Source organism: Furipterus horrens, unplaced genomic scaffold (assembly GCF_987537825.1).
Source record: "Furipterus horrens unplaced genomic scaffold, mFurHor1.1.pri manual_scaffold_4, whole genome shotgun sequence".
In the NCBI taxonomy this organism is placed as follows: Eukaryota; Metazoa; Chordata; class Mammalia; order Chiroptera; family Furipteridae; genus Furipterus; species Furipterus horrens.
This window is the reverse complement of record NW_028327174.1, coordinates 175,670,485-175,685,717: the sequence shown is the minus strand read 5'-3', so window position 1 is coordinate 175,685,717 and position 15,233 is coordinate 175,670,485. Positions and strand designations below refer to the sequence as shown.

The window sequence follows — 15,233 nt, the reverse complement described above, 5'->3', positions numbered from 1 at the left end:
ACCACAGCCTTTCCGGAGGGGTTCTCATGACAACATCAAGTGCACACACCCCTGGAGCAGCAGTCCCACTGAGCAAGCCCTGCAGGTGTGCAGAAGGCACTGTGAGGATGTTCACCTTTACCACACATCCCGTGCGTCACTCAGCAGTGCTCACACACTGTTCCCTGAACGCTTCACTGACCTATTAGATGACCCAGGGCAGGAGGTGCCTGGGCCTCTTCTACTTCCTTCATTTCCAATGCACTCTGAGTCCTGCCCTTTCTCCCCTCCACTCAGCTCTGGAATTGGAACATGTCTCTGCTGGCATCTTGTCCAGGCCGCCGTTCTCTCTGCCTCAGTCCCAGCACCCTGCTGCTCTCTGACCAACCCTTCTGCCTCTCTGCACCCAGCAGCCAGAAAGCTCTCCTCAACGTGGCCCTGGTCCTCACAGCCTTCACCATGCGTCTGATGCATCTCTCCCGTCTCTTGATCACTGCTCTGCATCAGAGTCCAACCGGGGTCTTCCGTCAGCACAGGATTGCCTGCCCACCCAAGCTCATGCTTCCCCATCCTGGCCAGGGGGCTGTGCAAAGGCCTGGCAACCTGCCCAACACCCTGACACCCTGAATGGGGGGAGGCTGGGAGGTGAGAAAATGTGGAAGAGCAAATGTTTCTGCCCTGGAGAGGCAGACCTGTCCCTGAAGGGCCCACTGAAGGGGACACAGTAGATTGACCAGTTTTCCCTGCTCTGCAGGGGATGTGGAGGAACACCTGCACCGAAGTACAGGGTTCGCGAGGGCTCTGCAGGAGACAAGAACACGAGTGATGCGTGTTCTCCACTCTGCTTTGTGGATGTTGGAACTTTTTCCAAGAAGCATGTGTTACTATGCAGGAAAAAACAATAAAGATAGAAAAATAAACATCCTCTACTGCTAATATCGATGAAACCTTAGCTCAAAAGACTCTCTCACTGGACTCCAGCAGCCTGCCTGGGAGGCACTGAGGGCTGGGGGAAGTGGCTGGTTTCTCTTCTCTTCCTTAATCCACTGAATAAAACAGGGGTTAAGTAGGAAGGCTCAGAGGCCTCGCCAGTACCAGTGAAATCCTGACCGCAGATCTAAGTTTATTTCTAGTTCGTGATTCTAGCATGATGCATCTTTACCATTCATGGCTTAGCAGCTACTGAGCACATACCTTTTTATCTCCCTTTGAGTTTCGATACATTTCTACTTTGCTTTGAAGTTGTTCCAGAGAAGAATTTAATCCATCTGCTTGAGAATTGGATTTTGCCACCTAGAAAAATCAGAGGTTCCAAGATTTGTTCCTAGAATAGCTATTTTGATCAGGAAAATGTTAGCAAAATATTACTATCTGAGAGATAAATTAAGTACTGGAAAAATTGAATCAGGAGGGGAAAATGCACCATCTTATCAGAAACCGGATCAATGTAAATTTAACAGATTTTTTTTTAACTGTCAAATAGATAAGGTTTAAAAATAAATTGGTGACTCTCAGAATTGGTTGAGGGTGTAGGTGTGTTTTTACGACTGTATCCATTTCCTATAGGTTATCCAGTTTGTTGGCATATAATTGATCATAGTGGTCTCCTAGGATCCTTTGTCTTTCTGTGGTATCAGCTGCAATGTCTTCTCTTTAAGTTTTGTCTCTTTTCTCTTAGCCTAGCTAAAGGTTTGTCACTTTTATTCACCTTCAGAAAATCAGCTCTTAGCCTCACTGATCTTTTCTATTACTTTTCTAGTCTGTATTTCATTTATTTGTGATCGAGCCTTTATTTCCTTCATTCTGCTAACTTTGGGTATCATTTGTTCTTCTTTTTCTAGTTCCTTGAGGTGTACAGCTAGGTTGTGTATTTGAGATCTTTGACTTGGATCCACATTTCAGCTACACCACTAAGAGCTCTGTGTTCTTTACTAAGTCACTTACTCTCTGCATGTGTCTTTGTCTCTAAAATGGGGATTAAAAACCATACTTGCTTTACACAATCCCTGTGAGGATTAACATAGCTGATCAAAATGAGTCAGTTAGCAGGATTCATGGTGCATAAAAATTCACTGTGTTAGAGGCCATGACAATTTAATCTGTCTTCCTGGCTGGAGTACAAGTCCCACAGGACAGAGGTCACACTGATATCCCCAGCCTCTAGGAAAGTGCTGGAGTGCAGCCGTGTGTGATAAATTCCCACCCGATGAAGAATTTATCTGTCCTACCTCACACCTGATGTTCACTTGTAGATTTGTCAGCAACCGCTGGATTTTCTCTATGAAAATAAGGTCCACAGACAGGTTATGGAATTTACTTTCAAACTTGTTGATGAAATCATTGGCCTATGAAGAAATACAAAAAGTTGAGGAGGGGGACTTAACTGAGAGCTTTTGAGCTTCAGAAACAGAGGGGGACAGGCTCAACTAATGGTTGGAAAGGGGGCTAAACTGGTCCTGTTGATCTGGTAACCAGGTGTCATGGGAGCCTGACTAAAGGTCAAGGGTGGGGCTCACCCACCTGGTCCAGGTACTCGCTTTCCATCTTCTCCATGTTGATCATGATTGAGCTTTCAACAAACTCTATCCGGGCAGCTTCCTTCTCTAGTCGATTACATAGTGACTCAATTTCTTCAGAAGAAAAGTTACCTCCCTCTGAAAACAATCTGAAAATAATTTGGGAGAAATGGAAGCCACTGATCAGACCCAAAACTTTCCAGTCATCCTAAATACTGTGGTTTATAAGGCTTTAGACTAAAACTGCAAGATCGTGGGAAAATGAATGCAGGTAGGCCAGAGAGAAGCAGAAAAACAACCCAAATGTCTGTCAATGCATAAATAAAATGTAGTATATATGCACAACGGAGTCATATTCAGCCTTAGGAAGGAATGAACTCTGACACATGCTACAGCGTGGATGAATGTTGAAGACATTATGCTAAGTGAAATAAACCAGGCACACAGAAGGACAAACGTTGTGTGATTCCACTTATAACGAGGTACCTAGAGTAGTCAAATTCATAGAGGCAGAAAATAGAGTGGTGGTCGCCAGGGGCTAGAGAAGAGGAGAATGGGAGTTAGTGTTGAATGGGTTCCGAGTTTCAGTTTGCGAAGATGAAAAAGGTTCTGGAGATGGGTGGTGGTGAGGACGGGACAACACTGTGAATAACTTACTGCCCCTGAACTGTATAGCTAAAAATGGTTAAAATGGATACTTTTATGTTATGTACATTTGTCACAATAAAAAATCAGGCAGGACTTGACCAGCTCTCAATGGAGAACGCCTGGTGGCCCGCAGAAGCCCCAGATGCCGGCTCGTACCTGCAGTGCTTGATGAACTCAATGTTGGTGTAGCGAAGCTTGCCCAGGCTCTCCTCCAGGTACTGGCGGAAGCTGCGCAGGGACACCTGGATGACATCGACGTAGCTGAGCAGCTCCTGATGCAGAGTGCTGCTGAGACCGACCAGCCTGGGGAACACGGGAGGGGCACGGTGATGGCTTGGGCATGGGAGGGCAATCTGGAAGGCTGCTTGAGCTCCACTGCTGTGCCCAGCTGTGGGGGTACCAGAACCACTGCCCATCTTCTCTGGTAGAAGGAAGTTCAAAATGCCAGCATGTGCAGGATAGTGTGGAGGTCTCAGTGTGCTGGGTCAGAGGGCACTACTCCCCTCACTCTGGCCCCTGACACCAAACTGAAAGAATCCCCAGGTCCTAGTGGACCTCATCCTCACCCCCAGCACACTTGCTCTAACTCCCTCCTCCCTGGTGCTCTCCCAAAAGGGCTCCTCCCGTTACTGACGGAACCTTCCTTGAGCAAGAGCCTCCATGCAAATCTCTGAATGACATTCCTGGAACCCCTGACTCTGCCCTGAGTGCATCCCCACCTTAGTGGCCCTTCCTGATGGGAGAATTCTGCCCCTTCTCCACCTTCTCCCATCCCAGGCCCAGGGGTCCTACAGGAAAACTCTTCCCAACTCCCGGGGATGGAAGTGGTCTTTCCTGCCACGGACATTCCGGGGCACGTCGTTTGCATCCCTGCACTGACCATGAGCATCCTTTTTGCTCTCCGGCTGCTCATCCACCCCCAGCCCCCAGGCTCCAGGGAGATGTTTCACACAGTTGGACCCTGACTCTCATGAAGAGGTGAACTGAAAAGGGAAGGTCGCTCCAGGGCCTGGAAAACCTCATTCCTTTATCCACCAGGGAGGGACCACTTCTTTGAGAGCAGCCACCAGACTGGGTTCTAGGCCCACAAGGCCAAGGTGGGGACTCCAGGGCCCTTACTTCTGGCTCTTGGTGGCATTCAGGAAGACATGTTCCATGTCGTAAATCTTGCGACGGAAGTTTTCACTCTTCGTGTTTTGCTCCTCTTGGAACTGGGAGAACATCAGCTTCTCCTTCCGCAGTGCCTCCATCACCCCAGCACAGTGGCTGTCCAAACGCTCTTGATGAAGCAAGAGCTCAACTGAAAAGGATGAGGGGCACTGAGGTCCTCTGGATCCAGAGTCACCTCAGGACTTTCCTTTCCTGGGCCAGCTGCAGAGCAGGGACCATTCTGGCCAAAGTTCCTTATTCTGTTCTGCTGCCCTCTCAAGTGCTTGGCCTAGACATGGGCACAGATCTCAGGGAGGCCAACCTGAAATGGTCACAGGGTCTCTAACTGGAGAGGAAGCTCTGCCCAGCTGATGGTGGGGAGGTCTCTGCTGATGGAGACACCCTGTCTGCAGCTGAAGGGAACAAAGTCTGAGAGAGGGAGAGTCCCAGGAGAGCAACGTGGGAGCAGGTGGGATAGGGGCAAGGTGTCGGGGAGGGGAGGGATCTCCGGAGAGGGTCTGGGAGAAAACACCCAGCTGGGCAGTTGAGAGTTGTTCCTTTAGATCAGTGGCTACTCATTTCTAATGAGCCGGAATTCCAATGGGCTTCTACGGTATAGTAAAAATAACCAGGATTTGGCTTCCAAGGCTCCATCATGGGCCTTTAGAGTTAGCAGACAGCCCAGATCATCCTATCTAACCTCCCTCCTCCTGGGCATGCTGAAAGTGCTGTGTGGTCTCAGCTCTATCAGAAAGGAGTGGTATGACTCTTGGACATTGCTGCTCTACCCTTGACCTCCACATTGTGTACTGGGCCATGGCGCCAGGGAAGGGAAAGGAAACGAGCCTGCAGAAAGCCTCCTTATTTATATTTATAGTAAACGCACATTTTTCAGATGAAGACAATGAGGTTCCAAAAGTCAAGCAGGTCTCCAAAGGCCACAGACACTGACGCTCCGGGCCAGGATGCCTGGTTTCATAACCACTTCACAGCCCCAGGTAATAGGAGGTTGGATAGGATCATGTGGGAACTGTCTCCGAGCTCTAAAGGTCTGTGATGGAGCTTGAAGTGTGATACAAGGGTCATTGAAGGCTCCAACTAAAAGTGTGCCCCCACCCATTAATGGGTCCCTCTGCCTAAGAAAGAAAAGGCATCTCTTTTTACGTGTTATAAATTGTATGCTGAAATTAATAACTACCACTTTTGGAGGACGTGGCTTGTATGAGTTGCTCATGATTCCTGACTGTACCACTACCTCCGCCAACATCCCCTTCTGCAGGTGAGAGGCAGATCAGAGAAGTCAGGTAACCTGCCCAAAGTCACACAGCTGCAGAGGTTGAGCCTGATAGCTCTGATTCCTGAGTTACAGGTTTGCTCCTGAAGCATCTGCCATGCAGGTGTATATCTGACAGGTATGTGAACAGAGCTGGGATGCACACAGCTAAAAAAAAAGACAATACTTGTCATTTCAATATCTAATGTCCTTTAAAAAAAAAAGCAATTTAAAAAATCTTGAATGAGTATTCTGAGTACTACTTTCTCTGCCAGCCTGGGAGATGCAAACCCTCACACACACCTTCCATGGTGTGATAAGATAAATGTTGTGTCATGCAAACTGGGGCAGCTAATGAATGCGAGCTGTGGTGGCACAGACACCAGGGGTCTGGGGCAGGGCAGCGTTCCCAGGCAGGGTCTGTACCTGCCCTGACATTGTGGATGTCCTTTTCTATGCGCTGGGCTCTGGGCTCGTGCAGGTGCAGACGCAGCTCCAGTTCTGAATCCAGCTCATCAATCTTGGTGGCCACGATGACACGGGCAGTGAGAGCACTTTGGTCAAACCACCTCTCTAAGTGCTCAAAAAAGCCAGCACGAAGTCTGAGGGGGAGGAGAGCAGAGAGGGTCATCCTGCCAGCAATCGTGCGGGGGAGAGCGCTTTCCATATTGACAAACTGCTTCACCCTTTCACTCCTTCCTTATTTTACTTCCCAACTGCACTGTGTTTTTTGGTCTGAGTGGACCACCATTCTTTAATCGTATCCCTGCTGGGAGACACTGGGATTTGTTTTTACAAAGGAGGCTACAATGAACGACCCTGTACATATGTCAAGTGTAGAAGCGTTTCTATAGGATAAATTCCTTAAACTGGAAGTATCAAATCAAAGCCTAAAACACAGGTATGATTCTGGAAGATACAACCAAAGTGCTTCCATTGCAAGGCAGCTTTGACTCCTGTCAGCAGTGGGAAATAGTTCCTACCTCTCCATAGCTTCAGAGGGTATTGTCAACCTTTTAAATTTGACAATTTTGTCATGTTATAACCGAGATTGAGTGCATTTTCATTTGTTTAAGACTATTTCATTTCTTTTTCTTCATACTATCCATTAACATCTTTTGCCCATTTCTCTATTGTGTAGCTGTTTTTTTCTTAGCAATCTCTTTATACAGGAGCTCTCTATATATTGGGAACATGAGGTCCTTTGACTGTGTTGTGAGTTGTAAATATTTTTCTCGGCTTATCATTTCTTCCTTTTTAAAATGAATATATTGTTAAGATAGTTATATATTGTTAAGATGTCAGTTCTCCCCAAATTTATCTCTAGATTCAATGAGATAACAAAATTTTTTTTAGCAAATATCTTCTTATAGAAACTGATGAGCTGATTTCAAATTTATACAGAAATACCAATGATCAAGCATAGTCAAGAGAGTCTTGGAGAAGACCAGAATTGAGAGACTTATACTTTGAGACATTAAAGCTTAGCATAAAGATACAGTCATCAAACATGATGAGGTGGTGACAAGAGGACAGATACACAGAGTGACAGGCAGAGGCACAGCAGAGCAGTGGGGAGAGGAGGGTTTTCTCAAATAGCTTGGGGTAAACTGGTCATCCATATGGGGAAGAAACTCATGGTGACTCCTACCTCACACCATAAACAAAAATCAATTCCACGTAGAGTTGACATTTAAATGTGGAAGTATAAAACAATAGCATCTGTAGCAGATTATGCAGGACAATATTTTCATGACTTTGGGACCAGCAAAGATTTCTTAGATAGAACACAAATTACACTAACCCTTATGAAAAAATTGAGGATTAGAACCTTATTACAAATTAGAATTTATGTCCATTAATAGAAACCTTTAAGAAAGTTAAAAAGGTAAGCACAGAGAAGGGATGGATATTTGCCATGTATTTACCTGAAAAAAACCTGCATATCTAGAGGAGGTAACTAACTTGTATGAATCAATGAGAAAAAAGATAGACAATCCACCAGAAAAAAATAGGCAAAAGATTTGAAGATAAAATAACCAAATGGCCAATAAGTATATGAAAAGGTTCACAACATCATTAGTCATCAGAAAAACTCAAAATAAAATCACAACAAAGTGCCACTACACAGATACAGAATGGCTGAAATAAAAACTGCTGATACCGAACCAAGTGTCACTGGTTCGATTCCCAGTCAGGGCACATGACTAGGTTGCACACCAGGTCCCCAGTTGGGGGTGCGTGAGAGGCAACCACACATTGATGTTTCTCTCCCTCTCTTTCTCTTTTCCCCTCTCTCTAAAAACAGATAAATAAAATAAATAAATAAAAGACAATAAAAAAAGAAACTTAAACAAAAAAAAAACCTGCTGATACCGGTGAGGATATGGAGCAAGTGGAACTCTCTCACGCACTGTTGTAAACTGCTAAACCACTCTTGAAAACTCTTGGTAGTATCTTTTGGTTGTATCCTCTCAAGGTGGACACACATATAACTCTATGTCCCAACAATTCCACTCTTACTTATATATCTAACAGAAATGTATAGATATATTCACCAAAAGGCTTATACATATAAGAATGTTCAGAGTGGCATTGTTGGTTTATCTCCAAATGGGAAACAGCCCACATGTGTATCAGTAGTAGAATGGATAGATAAATAAATAAATAAATAGTGAGCTGCAGCCACATTAAAAAATATATATGAACCTTACAAACATAATGAAAAAAAGCCTGACATAAAACAGTACATTCTGTATTATTCTATTTCAATAATGTTAAAAAACAAGCAACCTCATTCAGAAGTTAGAATATTTGTTATCCTTGGGGAATAGAGGGCAGTGACTTGGGACAGGCACATGGGGGGGACTCCTGGAAAGCTGGTACTGTTCCACTTCTTGTGGGTACTGGTTACCAGGTGGACAATTTATTGAGCTATATATACTCATGATTTCCATTCTTTTCGGTATGTATGCTATCCTGCAGCATGAAAATTCAATCATTAAACACAGAACTATTTTTATGGTTAGTCTCAAGGTCAAATGGCGTGGTGTTTGGTTCTACACTCTGGAATTAACTGGGTCTAAATTTATAACGTGGATCTAACCACTTCCTATAAAAGATCTTATTCAAGTTACTAACTCTCTGAGGTTCAGTTTCTTCCTCTGTAAAATGGGCTAATTATTATACACTCTTCCAGGTATTGAAAGTATTAAATCCTCTCAATAAATATTAGCTCTTGCAGTGGTTGTTGCTTTACTTTGATCTATGGGCTAGGGAGAGAACAGACAAAGGCTTGTGATAGAGGAAGGAGAGGATGAGGTTCAAATCAAGAGACATTTCCAAGGTAAGAAGATGTTGAAGTAAAGGAGAAAAGAGTACAAAGTCCTGACTTTACTCCTATTCACTGCACATGTGTAAACATGGGAGGTAGACTAACCAGGTGATCTCTAGCTGGCTAATCTTAGCTAAGACATTGTAGAGTCAGGAAGGCAATGGAAATGCTGTCCTGAAGCCAAATGCAAATTTCCACATTTGATCCAAATTCAAACATGAAGGCCCAGAAACTTGGGAGTTAGGGGAGGTAAATTCTCAGTGGTAGAATTATGGGTCGTTTCTATATTATTCATTGTACTTTTTTCGATTTTCTAATTTTCTGCAATAGATGTGTCACATAATCAGAGCCAAATATCATACTGATATACTCACACCTATAGTCTATATCCATAAATTTTTTAAAAGTTAGAAACCCTAAGATTACCAATGGGGCATGATCTAGAACCAATAAACTCCTAGCAGAGAAAACACTGTCTTAGGTACAAGACCAAGAAAGGAAGGCATCCAGGGACAGGAAGAAGGGGCATTTCTCATAGAAAATATCTGTGACTGCAAATAATTTCTAGACATGTGCTCTTTTTTATTGTGTTTATAGTGTTTCTCATCTCTGTCCTCAGTTATACATTTCCTTTAAAAAAAATTTATCCTCATCAAAGACTTTTTTTTTTTTTTGAGAGGAAGAGAAACATTGATGTGAGAGATAAGCATCAATTGATTGCCTCCCTTACACACCCAGACAGAGGATCATATAGGCCCGGACGGGGGATCATTCCTGCCTGGACCAGGGATTGAACCCACAACCCCTCAGTTATGGGCAATGCTCTAACCAACTGAGCCATACTGGCCGGAGCTACACATTTCCTTTTATCAGCTGAAATTAGTCCATTTTTGTTAAAATATTTCACCTTGTTGCTAAAACTCAGGACAAGAGAATGCAAATAAAAGGATTTCCTACTCACTGTTTCTTAATTTCTGAAACTAGTGTGGATGGAATTATTACTTGTTCTAGGAACTTGGCATTGGAAGTGTCGTCGATGAGAGTGGCAGAAAGGCTGGAATGGGGCTTCTCGCAATTCTCTTCTTCTTGTTCCAGGGGTAGGAAGACAAAATAAGTATTCCCACTGGAGACTGTGAAGGACTCCATGTCCTCATGGAATGCAGCACCCAGACTCTCTTCCTGGGCTTCAGACTAAGCAGAAAACAAGACTTTAGACTTGATATCATCAAAAAGACTTGGGGATCCCAACCACAGGTTCCTTGACATCTGAGGTTGTAAAGCTGTGAGCCGAATCTTGCCTGTAGTTGTTTTTTTTTTTGTTTTTGTTTTCCCACATAATGCTTTTAAAATTGGGTAATTCCACAAATAGTCTGGATTTTGGATTTCTCATAAAAATCAGAAAATCTGGCAATTCTGAGCCTACGTTCCCTTATGGCATTGTTGGCCGGAGCTTAAGTAATGACTGCAGAGTTGCCATAGACTGAATGTTGGATGTCCTTCCAAAATTCATATCCCCAATGTATTAGTATTTGGAGGTGGGCCTTTAGAAGGTGATTAGGTCATGAAGGCAGAGTCCTTATGAATGAGACTAGTGTCCTTATAAAATAGACCCCAGAGAGCTCCCCTGCCCCTTCTACGATGTGAGGACACAGTGAGGAGGTGGATGTCTATAAACCAGGAAGTGGGCCTTTACCAGACATCAAATCTGCTGGTGCTTTGATCTTGGATTTACTAGTCTCCAGAACTGTGGAGAAAAAATTTCCATTGTTTATGAGCTGCCCAGTCTCTGCCATTCTGTTACCGCAGCCCAAATGGACTAAGACAATACTTATTACCCCTTGTCACCATCTTACACTTGGTCTCCAGCTCTCTTTTCTATTACATGCCTGTGGACATTTGAGCACGAGATCCCTGCTCCAAAAGAAGTTTCACGTGACAATTCTTTCACAGCAATACAAGAAAAGTTTTTTTGCAATTTCATTATTATAAAACTCAAGTTACTGTCCTGTGAGTCTGAACGTGTTGGACAAGATTTAATAACTTGAGAGTTACTTCCCTGCACTCTAAGGAGAGCTCTGTTTGCCACCTAGGAGATAGACCGTTTGTTTTACACAGCCAGAGAATGGGAAGAGAGAAAGGACAGAGAGGCTAAGTTGATCTTATAAAAAAGAGGAGCTGTGAAAGAAAGAAGACGAGGAAAGAATGAGGAAAGCCATACGACTTCAGAGTAGGTTGTAGGACGGGATGTGAGGACAGCAAGGTGAACTTTGAAAAGCCTTGTGGTGAGATAAGAACTGGATCCCTGTTGACACAAATAAAAGGTGTGCATACCATTGTAATTCTTCCTATGCACATACATCAAGGGAGACTGTGCCATTGGGGACTCAAGCTTGTATTATAATTACTGATACAGAGAGTAAAAACAACACACTTTCTCCTTGCCAAAGGATAAATCCATTGCTGACCTACCTCAGCCATAGATAAATTCTCATGTTCTTCCCTTTCCTTTTCCCCCTTGTCTTCTTCCTCCTCCTTCTCTTCCTCTTTCTCCTCTGCCTCTTTCTTCTCCTTCTTCTTGTCCTCCTCTTCCTCCTCTTCCTTCTCCTTTTCTTGAACCATCACACTTTCCTGGTTCAGGGATGGTTTTAAGGAGCTGTTTCTTTCAACCTGCAATTCTTCTAATTCCTGCACAGAGTGCTCTCTCGACTCATCCATCTCTTCACTCAGTACGGATTTCTCCTGCTGGCTCACGCCCACCTCTTCAGTTACAACGGACTCAATGTCTCCATATTTTTCTTCTTCCATCTCTTCTGCTGGCCAGGAGGAACTGGTGCTTCCACTTACACTTTCCTCACTTTTGCTTGTTTCCACAGGAGCCCTTTGCTCCCTCAGTTTTCTCATTCTCTCCTGGAAATCCTTTTCACGTGCTTCTGTTGAGGAGCAACCCCAAAGCACGAGGAAAGGCAGGTTACCAATGTAGCCTGAATTGGGTGTCCCCAGCCCAAAAGTACACAAGAGTGGAGTCAGGGAGGATCAGACTTGATGTGTGAAAGGTTTACCTGGTTCTCTGAGTTTGAGAATGACTTCCCCATCCAAGTTCTGCAAGGAAAAAACACGGGACATTGACTGAATGAGCAGGGCTGCCTTCCTTCAGGGTGGCCCTTCTAAGGGCACCTCTTTGCTCTCTGCCTCCCCTCCCCTCGAACATCAAATGCAGGCATTTCACTAGGGTCATCAGGGTGTTCCCAACCCAGGGAATCCATTTTCCATAATCCCAGGCAGACTAGCAAACTCTTTCCTCACACAGTGGGCATTAGAAGAATCAAATCCCATTCTGACACATTTTTGGTAGTGATCTGGGGCCAAGAGGTAGAACGTATAAATTGAAGGATTCAAACAAAGGAGCAGGAATCTGCTGCCCACAGTTCATTCTGAGTTCACAAACATACAGAATGAACATGACTTATGAGACCTGGGAGGCCTCTAGTTAATGCTCCCAATTCCCTGGATGAAGGTACAGATACGTGTGCCACAGATAACAGTGTGGACTGTGCAGTCTGCAGGTCTGGGTTCGAATCTCAGCTCCTTAGAAGTTGGGTCACCTTGGGCAATTCCCTTAAGCCCTGGGGGGCTCAGTGTCCTCCCTGTGACATGGAGACCATGACAGTGCATATCCTTTAAGCAAGACAACCAGACCAATCTCACAGGACAGATGATGAGCTTCACCTCACTCCAGGTGCCCCAGGGAGCATTTATGAGGAATTGGAATAGTGATCCCTGCCTAGAGGACAGATTCTCTGAGGAGCCAGGGACACCATATATACAGGAAAGCCTTGGCCAGGTTCAGTGTCAACCACAAATATTTTCAGCTCTGGCCATGCAGGACTCTGGCTGGGTATGCGGGAAAGAGCCAACTCTGTGAGAGTCAGGCCAGGACATAACAAGTATTTGTGCATTTACCCAGGGGCATTCATTGTGTTTGAATTATGTGCAAGACACCGTGCTAAGGCTAATCCAAGTTGAATTAAAGTTGGTAAGGCACACCTGCCCTTCAGGAAACACCTTCAACAGGTGCTCTAAACTCCTGTATCTGACAGTAGCCAATGTACAAGCACACTCAGGGAGAAGAGCTGTGATGCGGTGAGGAAGGTGTTATGGGGGGTCAGGCTGAGTGGATGGGGTACTAGTCACTGGTAGTGGACTGGAGGTGCGGGCAGCTTTGGGATGTGCAGACACACAGAAGCCAGCAGAGGAGCAGAAGGAGGAAGGGCAGGGGCAGGGGCAGGGCACAGAGGAAAGAGTGAGGAGTGAGCTGAAGCAGGGACAGTCAGGTGGGAACCAGACGTGGGGCCTCTACGGTCAGCTGGGGGCTGGATTCCACAGGGGCTGCAGGGTTGATGAGGGCCTTGTGAGCAGGACAGTGAGTAGGTCAGAGCTGTATTTTAGGGGGTTCTGTGGCAGTAGTGGGTTGGGTGAATGGAATTCAGGAAATCATCCAAATTAGTCTTTTTATTAGAACTCCATTCAAAACTAGAGGCCTGAGTTCTGAGCCCTTCAACCTCTTTTAATCTGAGAAAGAGGTGGTCTCTCAGAAAGGGTTTCAGCTTTTTATTCCTTGATGTCCTGACATAGATTCTAACTCCACACAGGTTAGGGGGGATGTTCAAAGTTGAAGCAAATCAGAACTAGAAATCATCCTTTGCTTCCTGGTGAGTGGCTGGGCTTTTTGTACCCTTCCCTCTCCATACCTGTTCAAAGATTTCACGAACGAAGAAGTGTCGGCTGAGGTTGGAGCTGTAGGAGTTGAGTTCTTTCAGTATGATCGCTGAGTACTCCGTCACTTCTTGTGTCAAGAGAGCATGAAAATATTCATACCTGGGAGGTAGGTAGGTGAGACTGTCAACTAAGAAGGGCTCAGCTGAGTGTGGGAGACCCCAGCCGAAAGTCAGGCCCCTGACCCCAGAGAGGTGGGCTGGAACTGGGCATTTAGCTCCGCACAGAGCTGCTGTGTAGGGTCTTTGTATCATAATAGTCCTTGGTTTGTTTTTCTAATCATACAAGGAATATATGCTTTGTAGAACATTTAGAAAACACACACGAGTGTTCTCTGCTTGTTGTAACGCGGGCTCTCACTTCCTGTCCACTGTCCTAATCCTGTCCTTGAACTTCACCTACCTTATCCTATCAAACCTTCTAATGCCTCAAGGCCTAGACTTTTATCTGTTTCCCCAGGTAAGGAAACCAAGGCTCAGAGGGTTACTTATCTGCCTCAAGATGTAATTCTGAATCTAAGTACTGCAAACAATCGTCAGTACAATTTCTTTTCCGTGAGTGGTCCTCACAGAATTGGTTGTACAGAGGCAGCAAGATACAAGATGGTTCAAAGAGAACTGTCCGTACTGAAAAAACTAGAACCAGTCTTAAAAAGCTAATCAATTAGGGGATGGTTAAGTCATTATGAAGCAACCAAATTAATAAACTCTAGATGGTAATTTAAAATGGAAATATATCTATAGTTATAAAACAATTTGAATAGTATGATCCAACTTTTGTTTAAAAAACACTATATATGTGTATATATCCACATATATACTGAGGGGAAATTTTGTACATGTTTGTATTGGTTAACATTTCTTTATTTAACAAGGAGCATATGTGTTTTAAATGTTTAAAGGTAGGGGAGAGCCCATGCTCTGGACTTTTAAACCCCAGGGCCTTAAAACCTCCCTCCCTAAACTTTCTGGATGAAAGTTCTCCCTGGAAGCTTCTGCATGGTCTCAAGCTGGAGGCAACATTTTAATCTTGAGTCTGTTGGGTACACCCTTAGGCTCCAAAACAGGAAGCCTCTGACCTCGAATATGAGTTCCAGGTCATCCCCTTCTGTCTTCTGTGGTCTTGTCCACCTACCTGCATTTTATATTCTTCAGAAAATCTTTGGCCTTTTCCAGATGAGACTTCAGTGTTTCCTCACTGCTTTGCTGCCTCAGTTGGTCCAACAGCTCATCAAGGTGGGCCTCCTGGGCCTGGCAGCCAACCCCAAAACAGGAGAAAGTGGATGGGAGCTACCTGAGCTCACAGAGTATAAGTGACATGCAAGGACTCTGCAACTGGAACTGGGGTCCAGGTGCCCAGGGCAGGCCCAGGACTCTTTTTTTCATACAAAAAGGGCACTGCTCCAGGACTCTGTGCTCTTATCTCTACCCAAAATGTTCTTCTCTGTCTTGTTTACATCCCTGGAGACCGAGTTCAGAGGGGACTCCTCAGGGACAGATCCCTCACACCCACCTAGCCTGGCCCGCCACACCTTCCCAGGCCACCTGCTCCTCGCTCTCAC

General features: G+C 44.8%; 1 protein-coding gene across 1 annotated transcript in view; it reads right to left on the bottom strand.

The window, feature by feature from the left end:
• CCDC180 (coiled-coil domain containing 180) overlaps positions 1-15,233 on the bottom strand; it is a 49,208-nt gene that overhangs the window by 18,817 nt on the left and 15,158 nt on the right. The window contains 11 exon segments of the mRNA XM_090275927.1: positions 1,174-1,272; positions 2,208-2,324; positions 2,500-2,644; positions 3,300-3,446; positions 4,263-4,443; positions 5,992-6,167; positions 9,861-10,090; positions 11,369-11,829; positions 11,959-11,998; positions 13,648-13,774; positions 14,807-14,922. Coding sequence (XP_090132053.1) covers positions 1,174-1,272; positions 2,208-2,324; positions 2,500-2,644; positions 3,300-3,446; positions 4,263-4,443; positions 5,992-6,167; positions 9,861-10,090; positions 11,369-11,829; positions 11,959-11,998; positions 13,648-13,774; positions 14,807-14,922 — 1,839 coding nt within the window.